A 17,497-nucleotide genomic window follows, 5' to 3' on the forward strand; every position below is an offset into this window, starting at 1 on the left:
AAAATGTTAGTCACTCAGTCGTGTCTGACTCTTTGCGACCCCATGGACTATAGCCTATCAGGCTCCTCTGTCCATAGAATTCTCCAGGTCAGAATACTGGAGTGGGTTGCCTTATCCTTCTCCAGAGGATCTTCCCTACCCGGGGATTGAACCCAGGTCTCCTGCATTGCAGGCAAATTTTTAACTTTCTGAGCCACAAGGGAAGCCCTTGGAGTCAAAGACTAATGTGTCATCAGTGCACAGTATGTACAGCTTAAACTCACAACGCTGTGGTCAGGTACATCAGTAACACAGTCCGTGGGGTTGCGGAAGAGTCGGACATGACTTAGCAACTGAAGACAATAACAACAGCTGGGGAAAACCCAAACTACAGTGTCAGTGCACGTAACTCCTCCACCACCAAAAGTTAACTTTCGTGTGACTGTATATGTATATATGGTACCTGTCTCCAAAAAAAATCCGTGTTTTGTATAAGTTACTGGAAAAAGTGTCATCTGGGAAGGTTAAGAAACTATTGTTTTAGAGAAAGTGAAGATAGAAGAGACAAGAACAAACATTTTAGAGCTATCTTTCCCACAGCTCTATTTGATGACAGTGTTTTTAAAAAAAAAAAAAAAAAAACGGAGGAAGCCAGTTCAGAGGTCATTTTGCCCACTGCTAATAACTAACAGAGCTGAGACTGTCAGATTCTAGATTCTTTTTTTCTACTTTGTCTCACTTGAGCTATCTCATTTTTTTTCAAGCGAGAGAGGTCTCTCAGTTCTAATCTATTTAGCATATCAAAAGTCTTTCTGTTTTAAAGATTGAGAAAGAGGAGATTCTGTGACTTTTAAAAATAAATTATTTAAAAACTCAATCCTAATCATTACTAGAGACTGTTTTATATCTTACAAAGATGGACAGATTTTAAAAAATCAGTTGAATTTTTTGCACAATGATAGTCATTCTTTCTTACTATCAGAGCATTAACTTCCTAAAAACTAGGAAAAATTGTCTGTCCATCACACTGCTGTCTTACTAGATGTAAATCAGTGTTGTCATTCTTCATATGATTATTTATGCTTTCAGAATATTGCTCTCAAAATAGAATACAGTGCTGGTCTTTCACAATAGATTTTTCAAGGTGTAGAGTTTTAAGAAAAGCTGGAGTGAAAGTTAAGGACCCTGGGCCATCTGGGCATTCATTATGGGCATTGGATGACAGTTTTGTGCTGTAACTAAAACCTTCTCTTACATTTCTCTTCTCCATGATGAAGTGAGGATATGATGTGAGGTGTAAGTAATCAGGTCACTGGAAGGTGTTTCTCTTCTGTACTTATTTCCTTTTAGGAGTTTTCTGTTAGCATCACTGAAGACTTTATTGAGCATCTTTCAGAAGGGGCGTTGGCAATCGAAGTCTATGGCCATAAGATGAATGATCCTCGGAAAAACCCAGCCCTGTGGGATTTGGGGATTATCCAAGCAAAAACACGCAGTCTTCGGGACAGGTAAATTTGAGATATCCATCCATCTGATACCATTTATAATTTTTTAAAAACTGCTAGAGATTAATATTGCCACTTTATAAAGATTACCACTTCCTGAACATTTACCAGTATTCCAAGGATAGATGATGTTATGTTCACGGTATTAATAGCACAGTTAAACTTCCTTAGAGGAATGAACTTTTGAAGACTGATGGGAAAAAGTTAAGAAATAGGTAGTTAAGAATAAAGAGTAAAATGAATTTTTGGAGAATATGTTGCTTATTATTATGAAATAACTTCTAGTTAATCAGCTGTAGAGAAGATGAATCAGATATTCTCTGGAATTCAGAATTTCTTATTTTTAGCTTTATCTCAGAGTTCTTTTCAAGTTGCATCAATCATGAAAGGAGGAAGGCTTACTTGTTGACCAATATTTGAAACAGAAGAGTTAAAAGGAAAAGACTAAAAGAGCATATATTTGTACTGCCTCTAATTAATGATGAGAACTAGATAGTCTTCCTTCTGTTTTTTTTTTTTTTTTTTTTCCATTTAAAAAGTTTTAGCGAATACTAAATTAGACACAGAGATTTTTTTGTCCTGATTCTCTGAGGCACTTGATACTCTGAGGTACAGCAGAGGTACTTGTCGAGCCACCAAAGCGTACAGCACTGCCCCGTCTATGAAAAGATCATCCCTGTGAATTGCTTCTGTACTTTTGATAACAATGCTTAAATTTACAGCACTGCCCCGTCTATGAAAAGATCATCCCTGTGAATTGCTTCTGTACTTTTGATAACAATGCTTAAATTTTTAAATAACCACACTGATATAGTTTGTAATTACCACACCTTTATGAATGAAATAAAGGCATCATCTTTTAGTTCTGATACTGTTTGTTGAACTTCACTTTCAATCACATTTGCTAGGATGTACTTGTGTATTCCTCATTGAACCTCAGATTACTCTAATAACAGAGTTACTCTATTTGGAGGTCATTATCATTGCTAATTCTCATGGGTAGGGTCCTAAGCTGTTTGTATTGAAATGTATGATTTTCCAAGAACTTCAACTATTTCCTAGGTGGAGCGAAGTCACCAGGAAAGTGGAGTTTTGGGTTCAAATCTTGGAACAGAATGAGAATGGGGAGTACTGCCCTGTAGAGGTGATTCCTGCAAAGGACGTGCCAACGGGTGGGATCTTCCAACTCCGGCAGGTAATGAAATTGCGAATGTTAGCATTGAATTCTTTGGTGTCATAAAGGTTAATATTGGATTCCTTTTAGTGGAAACATCAGTGATGATGAAATCTAGATTGGCCAAGATCATTTCTTCTGTTAAAGTCGTCTCTCACTTCATGTGTATTTTCTTTCATTTTAAAAAAAAAATGCTATCTTTAGTATTTAAAACCAACTTCTGTTAAGTTGAAGTAAGAAAAAGATAAATAAAGTGACTTAGAATTGAATTGTTGGAAGTAAAAGGAATATATCAAGCAGCATTAGAGCATTTATAAAGATGCAGAGAGTCCGTGTGATATGGTGGGAAGAACGAGCACTGTGGAGTCTAATATGCCAGGGCTCGGTTCCAGCTGTCCCTGGCCTCGCTCTGTATCTGTGAGCAAGTTCAGCACTTTCTGGAATCTTGCCTCAGGTGTGACGTGCAGGGGATGATAACACTAGCCTTGTAGGGTTAGTGTGAGGATTAGAAACTAATTTCTAACGGGTATGCAGAGCCCATTGCTAGAGACTGGGGAGGCGAGAAGTAGGGAGGCCTAAAGCCCACCAGTTCTCTGCTTCTCCATAGACATCAATAGGGTGTCGTAGAATTCAATTCCATTTGGACCCTAACCCACCGAGAGTGAGCCTCAGGCCACAGATTTAAGGGCTCAGGGTTAATTAAGCACATGACCGCCTTCACTTCAGATGCTAGCTGGGGCCCTAGGTCACTTGCCTTTCTGTCTGACTTGGCTATAATCAAGGGTTCCTGCAGCTCTCAGGTGGCATGATTTGCTGGTGTGTGTGCGCGAGCTCAGTCGTGTCTGACTCCTTGCAGTCCCGTAGACTGTAGCCTGCCAGGCTCCTCTGTCCGTGGGATTCTCCAATCAAGAATACTGGAGTGCATTGCATTTCCTTCTCTGGGGGATCTTCCTGACCCAGGGGTTGAATTCGTGTCTCTTGCGTTGCAGGCAGGTTCTTTACCGAGCCACTGGGAAAGCCCTAACAACGGACATGTGAAATCAGGGCAGCTAGGTAGATGTGAACACCTGCCAGCAAGAAACCAGTATAGCAAGTGTGTGAGAATTGTCACTTAACTCCAGACAGATGCAGTCTATAGTATCTGTGCTGCAAATGAAAGATGAGAGAGAACATCTTAATAGAATTTACATGTAAGACTTACAAACACTTTTTTGCTATTTACATGAAGTCAATGTTAAGTAGATTATTATATCCTATGATAGTTTACGTACTTTAAAACAATAGTAAAATATTAGAATGGCTCAAGAAAATAAACATTGAAATCATTCAAAGCAAAATATAAGGTTAAAAGCAAAAGAAAGTTTGCTTAAATATTTCAGTTTCTGAATGTCTTGGGAGGAGGAAAATGATAAGCACTTGTTTTCTGACCCTAGTAAATGACTTGTAGCACATTCATTCATGTATGGACAAGGCACTACAAGCAAAAGGAAATTAGTTTAAATTGTAGTGTGAGATATATACATAAAATAGGATTCAGAAAGGCGTGAAGAACATCTTTTCCTGAACATCTGTTGAAAACTATATATATCTACTTTGAATGCCATAGAGATTCATCTCCTGGAAGGCAAGACCAGATAATATTCTGTGGTTTGGTATAAATTGAATATTTAAGTGTTTGTCACACTTCTGGCAGCCTTTATTGAAAGTGATCAAAGGTATTTTGAATTTATCAGAAAAGGCTTTTTTGAAGGATGTGTGTCTTGACTTGGATGGTGAAAGAATCGTACCAAGCTGGAAAGGTTCTTCATATATAAATGGCAGAAATAGAGATAGAGGGTGGATTAGGCACGTTTGTGTAGAACGTAATATATCGAAAGACCTGGAAAGCAGTAACAGAAGGGGTTATATAGGCTTGTGGGCTTCCCTGGTGGCTCAGTGGTAAAGATTCTGCCTGCCAATGCAGAAGACATGGGTTCCATCCCTGGGTTGGGAAGATCCCCTGGAGGAGGAAACGGCAAACCATTCTCTTTGCCTGGGAAATCCCATGGACAGAGAAGCCTGGCAGGCTATAGTCCATGGAGTCGCAAAAGAGTCGGACAGGTGTTGGTGATTAAACAACATCAATAGAGGCTTGTGGCAGCTGGTTAATTCATGGAGGGCCTTGGATGGTAGGCATATTAGAATTTAATATTTTGGTTTGGCCAAAAGGTTCATTCGGAGAAGGCAATGGTACCCCACTCCGGTACTCTAGCCTGGAAAATCCCATGGACGGAGGAGTCTGATAGGCTTCAGTCTATGAGGTCGCTAAGAGTCGGACACGACTGAGCGACTTCACTTTCACTTTTCACTTTTATGCATTGGAGAAGGAAATGGCAACCCACTCCAGTGGTCTTGCCTGGAGAATCCCAGGGACAGAGGAGCCCCGTAGGAGGCCGTCTATGGGTCGCACAGAGTTGGACACGACTGAAGCGACTTAGCGGCAGCAGCAAAAGGTTTGTTCAGGTTTTTCTATAACATTGTATGGAAAAACTGGAACATTTTGGCCAACCCAATATTTCCAAGTTGGAACCTTGAATAGGAAAGTTCCAGAGGAGAACTTAGGATATTAACCATATGCTAGTTTTGTAGTTTAAAAATGGTGAAATAGCAGCAGTTACAAGAAATTCAGTAGGTTACACGTTCTGTCCAAGGCTTCTCTATGGAACATTAAGCCATTCCTGGGTCTTTTTCCTCCATTGCCCCTCTCCTTTTCCTGTGTCCTTCCCCAAAGTGTAGATACCCTTCACATTGGGGTACACATTCAGAACAGATCACTTTCTGTCTCAGCAAAGTAAAAACAAGAGGTAGCCAATCGAAATGACTAAACTATTTTAGACAATTAAAATGTTTTTTGAGTTACTTTCTTCACAAAGTATCTGATACATAGTCCTTGGAAAATATTAAATCAAAGACATCTGCAACCCATCTCTTTCAGTCTAGCTTGATAGGATCAATCATTGCCTAAGTTGATTTTCCTGATGATGCAAAACTCTTGGGAATTAAAATCCAATGGAAGAGGGGAAGAGTGACTCAAAATTACATATTCTGATTCTGTTTTTCAAATTCTGTTTGACATTCCTAAAATTTATAAGCCAGCTTTGAAATCAGTGATTGGGGGTACTGGGAACTTTCTTTTAAAATGCTACTTCATTGTAAATGTTCAAAATCATGTAGTATTTATTGTGAAAATGTGCTTAAAGAAGGAACAGTGTCTTTCTGATCAGTTGTTTATTTTGCAACTTGGTTTAAAATTATTTTATTGGGCATTAGAATTCAGGATAATGTAATTATTCTTATTAGTCTGATTACTTACTTTTTAAAGGGGATCTTTATATACTGAGTTTGGTAATCGGCTTTTTTAAAAAGAAGTCTAGTTAACATCTGCCACCATACTCTAACTTATATATCATGTATGTTTTTCTATAGCAATATTTTAATGATTACAGTATATATTTCACTAATATACTATAGATAGTTTATTTCATTAATATACTAGAGCTTGTGTTATGAATATTGTACATTTAATTTACACCTGGTTTTTTGTTATTATTCATAGTGCTGTAAGATTCTTTATGTGCATGTATGATTATTAAAATAGATTCCTAGAAAGTTGAATAGCTGAATCAAGTGAAACTTATTTTTTAAGGCAAACTGCCCTGCAGAAAGCTTTACCAGTTTATATTCCCACCCACTGGTAAGTCACTTCAGTCCTGTCCGACTCTGTGCGACCCCTTAGACGGCAGCCCACCAGGCTCCCCCATCCCTGGGATTCTCCAGGCAAGAACACTGGAGTGGGTTGCCATTTCCTTCTCCAATGCAGGAAAGTGAAGAGTGAAAGTGAAGTCGCTCATTCGTGTCCAACTCTTAGCGACCCCATGGATTGCAGCCTACCAGGCTCCTCCGTCCATGGGATTTTCCAGGCAAAAGTACTGGAGTGGGGTGCCATTGCCTTCTCCACAGTGTCTGTAATTGCCTTTTTCATAAACTTTGGGCAATATTATAAATTGCCTTTCTAAACAATAATTACTAACTTAGTGAAAGTAAAGGTATTTCATGCTTATTTTAATTACTAGTTTAACATTTTATATTATTTTGCCGTTTAGTAAATTGAACATTTTGTATTATCTAGCATTTTGTATTTCCTTGGTTAGAATGTTTTCTTTTAATGTTTTTTTTTTTCAAAAAATATGTAAACTGTAGGTTTGTTCTTGATTAGTTTTTTAATTTGTAATTTACTACTAAATGTGAAAGATACAGTACCTTGAAAGCTAAATGCTTTTCTCAACATTCGCCTGTAGGGGTCTCTCTAAACCCAAATTTTGGAGCTTAGACTCATTTTCAGAAACTCTTAAAAAAATTGTGTGTGGTGCAGGGGCAGTCCCGGCGAGTCCAGGTGGAAGTGAAGTCTGTGCAGGAATCCGGGACTCTGCCGCTGATGGAGGAGCGTATCCTGTCGGTCGGCATCGGGTGTGTGAGAGTCAGGGCGCCACGGTCACCAAAGACCCACGAGACCGTTCATGTGAGTCTCAGGACAGCCAACCGGCCAGAGTCTTCGGGAACCTGTCAGAAAACTGCCTTCCATGAACAGTTCTTTTCAGTATTTTGTTTCCTTTGATATCTCTTTTTCTTTTCGTCCTCTTTTTTTTAAAACTGTATTGCTTTTGCATAGAATTGCTGCCTCAGACCGTTGGTTGTCTGCGGTCCAGGGCAAGCTGAGGGTTAAAACACCTCCGCCTCCCGGAACTCCTCGGTGCGTGCTAGTCATTAACCCCCTCCCCCCATCACCCACATCTCCCCGGAAACCCCCTACTGGCTTATGAAGACTCTCTGCCAGCAGGTGTTTGATTTCCCCTGGGGAGTAGGACTATAAACCCAGCAGGAAAAGTATTGTACTGGCTCCTGAAAAGGTCAAATGAGTGTTCTTCACTTTCCTGTGAGAAGCTCGAGGTTTCACTCCAACTCCCTGGAAACTGTAAAATCGAGAGTGGGGGTGGAAGCTGGTGGGAGCTCAACAGGCATATTCATAAAATTAGAAAATATAAACTGTAGGGCTAGGTTTGGATTGTGTAGTGTAGCCTGATTCTTGGATAGAAGCTGGTTTCGGCTCTGCATAATATATTTTTCCTTTTAGGAGGAAGAGGAGGACATGGACAGCTACCAGGTAATGAAGCACGGGTTAGCCTCATCAAATTAGCTTGATTAAAGTACTCAATTACAGGTTCTCGAGTCTTGCCATCCTGTCGCTTAATAATTACACAATTAGTTTTGATTCAAGTATTGCTTTTTCTCAAGTTTTAAAACAGAGTCGAGAACCACCCTTTGTGACTGTTATCTCCTTTTCCAAACCTGGGGCTCCCCATCCAGGCCCTTACAGACCCATTTCTTCAGATCCTTTTCCTGTTTCCCCAAAAGAGTGGTCCCAGACTGGGCTCCAGTGAAGCTGCACCCCCATAGGCGTCTTCAAGCCACGCCCCTAGGTGTCTTCCACACTTTAAGCCAGGTCCCCTTTTCCCATTTCTTGGAGTCATACAGATTTTCTTTCATTTTCTCCCTTGCTTCATTCCATACTCTCCTGCAAGATTTTGTTTATGTCTGATAAGTTTTATTTTGCCAGTCTGGTTAGTCATCATCTAGGACTGTCAGAGCTCTTTGGATCCTGAATATGTCATCCAGTGTCGTCACCCTCATGATTTGGCCTCATTCTAATTGGATAAAAATGTCTGCCTTCCTATAAGTCACTGATAAAAGCCTTGCATCGGAGAGGGTTAAATACAGAGTCCTGTGGCACGACCGTACAGACTTCTTTTAAGCTGATGTTATTCCATGAATCACTGTCCTTTGGATGTGATATTTCATTCGTCCGTAATTTCGCCCAAGTAGATCCATTGCACATTTCTCCATCTTGTCCACAAGAATGTCAGGAGTTATTTGGTTAAGTGCCTTAGTGAAACCCAGATACGCCCAGTCTGCTGAGCATTCCCCTGATCTACCCGTCTCGTAACTTTATTACAGAAGGAAATGAGGTAAGATGGGCGTGTAGTCAGGTGTTGACTGGTAGAGTTTAGTCTGTTGATAACACACTCCCCTCCAGAATCCCACAGAAACAAGGAGAGAAGCATTTACGTGATGTACAGAGACTGGTGAAACATGTTGAAGACTATAGTTAAGAAATTTGAAAAGTTCTTATGATGGTTCTAAAGGAAATAAATGTGAGGATTATCAAATAGTATTTGTGATTTTTGTGGGATCTTAGTTTGCAAACCAGGGATCAAACGTGCGTTCCCTCCATTGGAAGGCAGAATCTTAACCACCAGACCACTGGGAAGTCCCAGTATTTGTGACTTTTATCAGCAAAGAGACCTTGCAGATGAGCTCTGCTATACAGATACTTGAAGTTCTGTTCTATCCTTTGAGCCAACAGAAATGCAACTGGTTCTGGATATCAGAGAATGCCCTTTCAGGAATGGTCTTACTATAGGACACATGCTTTAATTTCTGAAAGTTTCTGTTCTTAATAATGGCTGAAGTCAACTTACAGTGATAACAAAAATGTTAGGGTGTAATACTTTACATCTTTGAAGCCTATTAGAGTAAGATGTACTGTCTTGACGACATATTTACTCTAAGTTCCTCTGTTTACTTCCAGGATCGGGATTTAGAGAGACTCCGCAGAAAATGGCTAAATGCATTAACAAAACGTCAGGAGTATTTAGATCAACAACTGCAGAAGCTTGTCAGTAAACATGGTACGAAGAGCAACTGGAATGTTTCCCTTCCCCCACATCAGAGTGTGGTTAATCCCCATTGGCCATCACAGAAAGGAAAAGTAGATGAACTCACCCATCACGGGAACCGCGAGAGCACAGGAACGGTGCTGATTCGTGTCATATCCTTTCAGAAGGACGGTTCCCTTGTTCTAATGAGGTCTTTGAGTAGGTCTCCCTTCCCCCTCAATGACGAGGAAGCAGAGTATGTGCAATAAACGCTGTCCCGCAGACATAACCAAGGAAGAGGCCAGCATTTCTTGGTTTCTGGTCTAGAAGCCCCTGAACCGTCTGACTCTCAAGATCATTTTTGTTCTGTTCCTCTGTGGCCTTTGATGAACTGAAGGTGGCCCCTCAGTGAGAGCACACCAGCCCCGCCAGCCGGTAGTCAGTATTTTATCATGAGCAAATTTTCATCAGGAACTGGGGAAGTCATAAGTTGCTGGTGAACCCCCATCAGCCAGTACCTGGCATATACAGAGCGTACACAGGAGGAGGAAGTGGGCTACCTGTGTTTGATCCTGATTCCTAATGTTCTAGATAAGACAGAGGATGATGCCGACCGTGAAGCTCAGCTCCTAGAGATGAGGCTGACTCTGACGGAGGAGAGGAACGCAGTCATGGTCCCCTCGGCCGGCAGTGGGATTCCAGGGGCCCCGGCAGAATGGTATGGTGCAGCCATCTGTCTTCCAACATTCTCGGTGCTCCCAGGGCTGCCCACTTCCACTGTGAATGTTGCCTCTGCTTTGATTAATGGATGAGTCATAGCATATGGGGAAAAAAATTGTCTGAATTAGAGGAAGTGTTAAATTATTTTCATGAGTTGGAATAACTGTGCCCTAAAACTGTGTTTTATTAAGTAATATTGTTATTGGCCCAAGTAATTAAGATTTCTGAGAATCTAAATCAATATTTAGTACCATCGCATTTAGCATTAAAAAAAATAGTTAATATGTTAATTACTTGGGTCATTCCCTTAAAAGACTGTTCACTCCTGATAAAATTGCATCTCAAGGAGTTTTTGATTTTGGTGCTGGCCTAAACTTAACTGTCAGCAGATATTCTGTGCCACTTTATAGAAATTAAAAATATTGAATTAAGCCACATGGGGCCCTTAGATATACAACTTTGTAAGAAGGTACATTTAAACAAGGGAGCTTCAACTTCAGTTTTAAACAGGTACATGTGTCTCCTGAGTTCTGGTGTCAGAGTGTATGATAATTTACATGAGAGCACCGGAGAGAAGAAAGAGTGGTGATAGTCAAGTCTTTGTGGCACCTCTCATGTGAAATTATAGCAAACGCAGTACCCAGCATTATTATCGGTTGACCTCTAATAGCTCTTAATATATGAAAGCTGAGATACAAAGCATTGGCTTGGCCAAAAAGTTACTTTGGGTTTGTTATAACATCTTATGAAAACCCAAACGAACTTTTTGGCCAAGCCAATACATGCCACCGAGAAAGGCTGCTTTGATTGAGATGCTGTTGTCCGTTATGTTTCAGGACCCCCGTTCCTGGGATGGAAACGCACATTCCTGTCATATTCCTTGACTTAAATGGTAAGTGAGGAAGTCCCTTCTGAAGGCTTTCCTCTGAAAACTTCATGTCTGAGTAACACCTGCTGTTGTTCAGTCACTAAGTTGTGTCCAACTCTTTAGCGACCCCATGGGCTGCAGCCCGCCAGGCTCCTCCGTCCGTGGGATTTCCCAGGCTAGAATACTGGAGTGGTTTGCCATTTCCTTCTCCAGGGAATCCTGCCAACCCAGGGATCGAATACGTGTCTCCTGCACTGGCAGGCAGGTTCTTTACCCCTGAGCCTCTTGGGAAGCCCAAGTAACATTTAGATTCTAACCAGGTATGCAGATAGGCAGTTCTGCAGGCCTGAGGTTCAGGTCCATTTTATGTGTGCAAAAAGACTCTAATACCTCAACAGAGAATGAATTTCCTGTAAGCTTAATGTTTTTATAACAGTGATAGGTATGTTTCATCGCGATATGTCCTCTCCCTTCAATTTAGGATGGTAGTAATGTTTTCCTGCACTTAATTCTCAGGAAGAGACTTCTCTCCGGAAATGACTAATAACTAGCGATGCTCGTGTAGCGTGTTTTCTTTTGTCTGGTGTCTTCTTAGCGTTATCTAATGAATTTGTCACTTTTTCTGTGAGTTCTTGTGCCATCCATCCATGCATCACTCCCCCCGCCCCTGCACCTTTTAAAAATTACTGTCATTTTTTTCACTCTTGTGAAATATTTTGGATACAGCTCCATTTTACATATATTCTGTCTGAGGAGAGAAACAAAATGAAAAGGTAAGATTAAAGAGCTAAAAATAATTTAAAAGTCAGCATTTAAATGCCAAAGACATCTGCAGAAGAACCATGTATTAAAATGAACTATCCTAAACAGACAAGCATGGATGCCCTCCTAGTCTAGTTTTCTTTCACCCTGAGAGTGTGTTTCAGCATCTCAGGTATTTAGTGTCCTGTACCATTTGGCTTGGACTTAGCTGGTGACTCAGCAGTAAAGAACCCACCTGCCAGTATGGAGACCCAGGGTCAATCCCTGGGTCAGGACAATCTCCTAGAGGAGGAAACGACAACCCACTCCAGTATTCTTCCCTTGAAAATCCCATGGACAGATGAACTTGGCGGGCTACAGTCCATGGGGTCACAGTCTGATGGCCTAGCAACTGCATGCATGCACCATTTGGCTTACTTGGATGCGTGGGTGATGTTTACATACGCAGGGAGTCAGAGAAGAACACTTAGCCACTTGCACTGTCTGTCCACCCGTCGGGGTTTTAAGGTCTTGCCATGGTGCTTTATCCTGCCTTGTTCTCTTGAGCCTTGGAGACTGAAGGCAGCTCTGTCCTGTCCTTACAGTAGGTTCCTAGATGGGTGAGGGGTGTGTACTTGTGTGCAGGAGGGCTAGAAAGTAGAAAAGAACAAGCTTAAAGAAGACCTAGCAGTATGGATATTCCAAGACAGGAGAAGCACCCTGTTCAGCCTTATGTCTGTTCTTGGTCCACGAAGCCCACGTCCTAGAAAAGAGACTTTCGATGCTCACCCCCAAGCTTAGATGGATGGGGAATTGGGAGGGTCAGGCTTGGACAGGAATAATCAGGGGACCACAGGGCAACCATTCTGTTGCCAGCTCATGTAGCCAGTAGATTTGGTTTGTTAAATTTACCTGTCAGATCATTGGAATCACTCTCATTGTCATGTCTTCAGTGCACTGAAAGACGGGGAATTGGGGTTATAATCCTATCCTTAACATTTATGGGTTGACCTTGAGTAACCTCTTGGGTTTCTTGGCTTCCATTGCTTTCCATGCAAAATAAGGCACGGAGGCAGGCAATTGGATTGAGAGAATTTTCTTGCAGCGTCTCCCATCTCAGATGTGTGAACTGTTTAATGGTCATCCTCTGTGTCATGTAAGATTTCAGAGCCAAAAGCAAATGAAATTTGAGGCAGGAGAATTCTGCTACTAAGCACATTGAAATGTAGCTGTTAGGGGTTATCCTTTAAAGTGATCTCCGTATTTAATGGAACTCCTCCGCTTTTAGCTGATGATTTCAGCTCTCAGGATAATCTCGATGACCCCGAAGCCGGTGGATGGGATGCTACCCTCACTGGGGAAGAAGAGGACGAGTTCTTTGAGCTGCAGATCGTCAGACAGCATGACGGAGAGGTAAATAAAGTGTAACTCGGGAAGACTGGGTGAAAAGTAGTTCCTTAAACCTTTCCCGAGGCCTTTGGGAACAATCAGCAAAGTTATCATTTCAGTGCCTCCATTTCTCAAGAAATATAAACAAAAATCTTAATTGTGATTTCCGCGAAGAACGGAACCAGTTCCAGAAGCAAAGGACCAATCAGATTATGCCCATTCACTGTGACACAGCTCTTCCTGGTAAAGGATCTCTGTTAGTATTAGCAGTTCAGATCAGCAGTGGTCCACTCTCTGGGGAAATGCTCCTGACATACATGGAGGCAAAACAGCACGATGTTTGGCACTGACTTTGAAATGCTTTAGTAAAGACTTGTGAATAAGGGGGAAAAGGACTAGACGAAGCCAGATGAAAATGTTTCAGTCTGAGTGATTAAGCGGGGCTTAGTTTCTAATTCTGAGTATATTGGAAAAATAATGAAAGATTTTAAGGAAGGAAAGCCAGTGCAATACTTAGAAGGACATACCAACACTTAGCGTTATTCAGAGATGCAAAGCTTGAACTGGGGTGTGTTCTGTAAAAACAGTAAAACGTTCTGTAAAACAGTGGGCCTGCACCCTTCTTTAATAAGCCAGTGTCATGAATGGCAAAGAAAGGCTAGGAACCAGCCTAGATGAAAGTGGACTAAAAGGACAGGACAGCTAAATGTAGTTTGAGGTCCCAGATCAGAACTGCTGAAACATCTGCGTATGGACTCTGTATTATTTAATAGTATTGTATCGGTGTTACATTTCCTGAATATGATCATTGTTCTATGGTTAAGTCGGAGGAGGTCCTTGCTCTAAAAAGATACTTGCTGGGACTTTCCTGATGGTCCAGTGGTTCAAATCTTGCCTTCCAATGCAAAGGGTGGAGGTTCGATCCCTGGTCGTGGAACTAAGATCCCACATGCCTCGGGGCCAAAAATCCAAAACATCAAACCAATGTAATATTGTAACAAATTCAGTAAAGACTTTAAAATTGGCCCACATCAAAAAATCTTAAAAAAAAGAAAAAAGATACTTGCTAGAGTGTTCAGGGATAAAGAATTACACGTCTGTAACTTACTCTAAAGTACTTTAGCAAAAAAAACACCTGAAAACAACAGCAATATTGAGTGAGTATGTGTTAGAAAGAGGAAAAAAGGGAAGATATTCACAGTTGATGCATTTGTATGGGAGAAACACAGGAGTTCATTATACTAAATTTACAGCTTTCCATTTGAGTATTTTTCAAAGTAAATTCATTTTTGCTGCCAACCAGGAGCATCCTGCTCTGTACCCGCCCAGGTAGGTACCTGAGGCCACATCCCCGGGTTCCGTGGTCTCCCAGGTCATGCTGCAGGCAGCACTGCCCTCGTGACTGGTCTGCTCCCCTTCGGCCAAGCCAAGACGTTTCCTTGTGAGGTTCTGTGTTTTAGGAGGAGGAGGTGACTCCGTCCTTCCCGTCTTCTCCGCAGGTGAAAGCGGAAGCCTCCTGGGACTCCGCCGTGCACGGCTGCCCTCAGCTGAGTAAAGGCACCCCCGTGGACGAACGGGTGTTTCTCATCGTGCGGGTGACGGTCCAGCTCAGCCATCCAGCCGACATGCAGCTGGTATTGCGCAAGCGCATTTGTGTTAACGTTCACGGCCGGCAGGTGGGTCACTGACGCTCATTGAAGAGGTGACTTTGAGTCTGACGTAAGGGCGGGGCAGTGGAAGGATCGCTCTGGCCTCTGACCCCACAGTCTCTGTGGCCCTCTGAGCTTTTCTCCTCCAGGCGACTGTGGCTGTCCCGTGCCCATGCTTGCTTCAGTCCCGGAGCCCTTCAGCCTGACTGCCTCCTAGATGGCACTGCACTGTTACCCTGAATCTTTATGACTCCACAGTCACAGCTCTCAGCCCTTCTTGTGGGTGCCACAGAGCCCTGTCAAGGCAAAGTTCACTGTTTTGTCTTTGACTTTCCACCTGGTTCTGATAAGATGAGAAGTTCACTGCCGATGAGCTGTTGTTTGTGCTCCTCACCCTTGGTTTTCCATGCTTTCCTTTCCGTTCTGCTGGTTCACTGATTCATGTATTTGGAGAGAGTCCTCTGCCAAGCTTTGGGGTAAAAAGATGAATGAGAAATAGCCTGTGTCCTTAAAGAGCCCGTGTCCATTGGCCCGTGAGTGTGTATAAACAGGGGCCGGTCTTCCGTGGTGGTGGCACCGCTGTGCAGATGCTCGCCACGGCAGCGGTACAAGAGCAGTCAGGGAGGAGGGGAGGGGGACATGCAGCTGCTCCGCTGCGGACAGGGGCGGTTGGCAGGCAGAGAAGGACTTTTTGGCTGCTCCCCAGAGAGGAGGAAATACACGTGCAGAGATGGTGAGGGAGGAATGGGCGTGGCAGGCTTGGGGACCATGAGAAGCATAGTCTGATGGTCAGAGTGTTCTGCAGAGGCCATGACCATGCCTGTCCACACAGTTGCAGCGAGATTATGAAGGACCTGGTGCCACATGAACCAGTTTAGTAGAAAACTTCTAGATAAGAATAGAAAGTACTTCTCATATTGGTTTTGCAAAGATAGGATTTGAGAGGTTGAGTCTAGGGATTCTTCTCAATATACTGGCTAAAACCAGACAGATGAAAGTAAATATTCTCATTTAGAAGAGTACAGTCATGGTTGACAGAGTCCTAGATGTAATCTCTACCCCTAAAAATTAATCTTTAGTTCTAAATGTCACACTGATATCAATCTTTGAATGAAGACGGGCCGTAATGCTGTTAAAATTCAGCTCTTTGGCTTGGCGCTCCAGCATCAGGACATACAGGTCATGGGGTAGCTGCTGATGTACGTGCTGTGTCTCCCATTCACTCTTTTTTGAGAAATCTTTGAGGAATTGGAAAAAGACACGTTGCCTGAACTAGGGGTTCTGGCTGCCAGGTGCTGAGACTGGCCTGATTCAACTACCTGCCCCCACAGAAATTTTAATAGAAAGGTGTGTTGTGAAGTCACCAGGTTTCTTCTATTTTTTTTCTTTTTTTAATTAATTTTTAAAATTTTTAGAAGTGAGAAGTTGCTGCACTCCCCCCTGGTTAAAATGATTTGATATCAAACTGAAATTGAGATGGTTCATTAACTAAAATTTGCTTTTCTGTAGTGAGAGCAGAGACTTCCTCATGACCCTAATACATGCAAGTTAGCTTCAGTGATTCCCTACAATTGGTAGATGCAAGGGGATGGGGTGGGGAGTGGGGATGGGTCTTAGTGTTCAGTGGGGACAGAGTCTCAGCTTAGGAAGATGAAGAATTAGGGAAATGGATGATGGTAAGATATGGATTGTGCAACAAGGTGAATATTGCATAGTGCCATTGAACTGTGCAGTTAAATATGGTTAAAGTAGCACGTTTTATGTAACTTTTACCAAATTAAAAAACATTTAATAAAACAATAATTTCATACAAATAGAAAACAGAAAAGTAAGATAATGGCAGCTCCCTCACCTCCTCCTACCACTCATTAAAAGAAAACAAACTGTAGCTGTACTTTGACCAGTGTAATTGGTAATGGTTCAGCCTTGCAAGGCTGGAGTCAAGAGTGAAGGGATGAAATATATGCATTCTAAGAGGCTCTTGCATTCTTAGATGCTAAAATGTTCTTAAAAATTAACTAAAGATCACTTAATTATTATTAAATAAGTTTGTGAAAATACATACCTCTGAGACCAAACAGCTTTTTGTCTGTTCTGTTTGGGTTTTTGTGTTTTTTGAAAAACCTATATCCTACTTTGCTTTTGCATGGGGAAAGAGGTTCAGTGTTGGTTTAATATTCTCTCTCCTCCTTATCTTTATTCACCAATTGTATTCTGCCCTCATCCCTGCTCTCTTCAACCTCTACAGGATGTTCAGTCTTAGCAGCATCTTCAAATGAGTCATCTATGCATTAATTCAACAGTTCAGTTCAAAGCGTGCAGAGAGCGCAGTCAGCATAAACAGTGACCATGCACTCTTAAATCATTCTCCGTAACGACCCTGCTTTGGTCAGGAATTTAATGCCTGAACTTGTCAATATTCATAGTGCAAGATGTCCATCGTGCTGGGGAAAAAAAGGATTAAGAGTCACCAGCCTTTCTTTACATTTTAGTTAGAAGGTCATTTTATTGTGTAGAAGTCAACAGTCTTTTTCTGTAGCCTTTTTAAAGCAGAGTTGAACCAGATGCCTAACGTGGTTCCAGAGTTTAGGATCTGCACTTTTCATGTATTCGGTCTGGTAAATGCAAGCATCATATAAGTGGGTTTGTTTGGGGGCACTAAGAACAAGTTGAGGAACCTGTATGTAGTGATTTGGGTTTTGACTTACATTGCAAATAAT

At 41.8% G+C, this 17,497-nt stretch overlaps 1 protein-coding gene across 3 annotated transcripts in view; it reads left to right on the forward strand.

Moving 5' to 3' along the window:
* KIF13B (kinesin family member 13B) overlaps positions 1-17,497 on the forward strand; it is a 209,989-nt gene that overhangs the window by 136,797 nt on the left and 55,695 nt on the right. For all 3 annotated transcript variants that reach the window (XM_019965813.2, XM_019965815.2, XM_019965816.2), the window contains 9 exons: positions 1,330-1,487; positions 2,547-2,679; positions 7,070-7,216; positions 7,829-7,858; positions 9,344-9,443; positions 10,002-10,128; positions 10,967-11,022; positions 13,028-13,152; positions 14,628-14,804. In XM_019965813.2, coding sequence (XP_019821372.2) covers positions 1,330-1,487; positions 2,547-2,679; positions 7,070-7,216; positions 7,829-7,858; positions 9,344-9,443; positions 10,002-10,128; positions 10,967-11,022; positions 13,028-13,152; positions 14,628-14,804 — 1,053 coding nt within the window. The remainder of the gene's footprint in view (positions 1-1,329; positions 1,488-2,546; positions 2,680-7,069; positions 7,217-7,828; positions 7,859-9,343; positions 9,444-10,001; positions 10,129-10,966; positions 11,023-13,027; positions 13,153-14,627; positions 14,805-17,497) is intronic.

The sequence above is a fragment of the Bos indicus genome, chromosome 8 (assembly GCF_029378745.1).
Source record: "Bos indicus isolate NIAB-ARS_2022 breed Sahiwal x Tharparkar chromosome 8, NIAB-ARS_B.indTharparkar_mat_pri_1.0, whole genome shotgun sequence".
NCBI lineage: Eukaryota > Metazoa > Chordata > Mammalia > Artiodactyla > Bovidae > Bos > Bos indicus.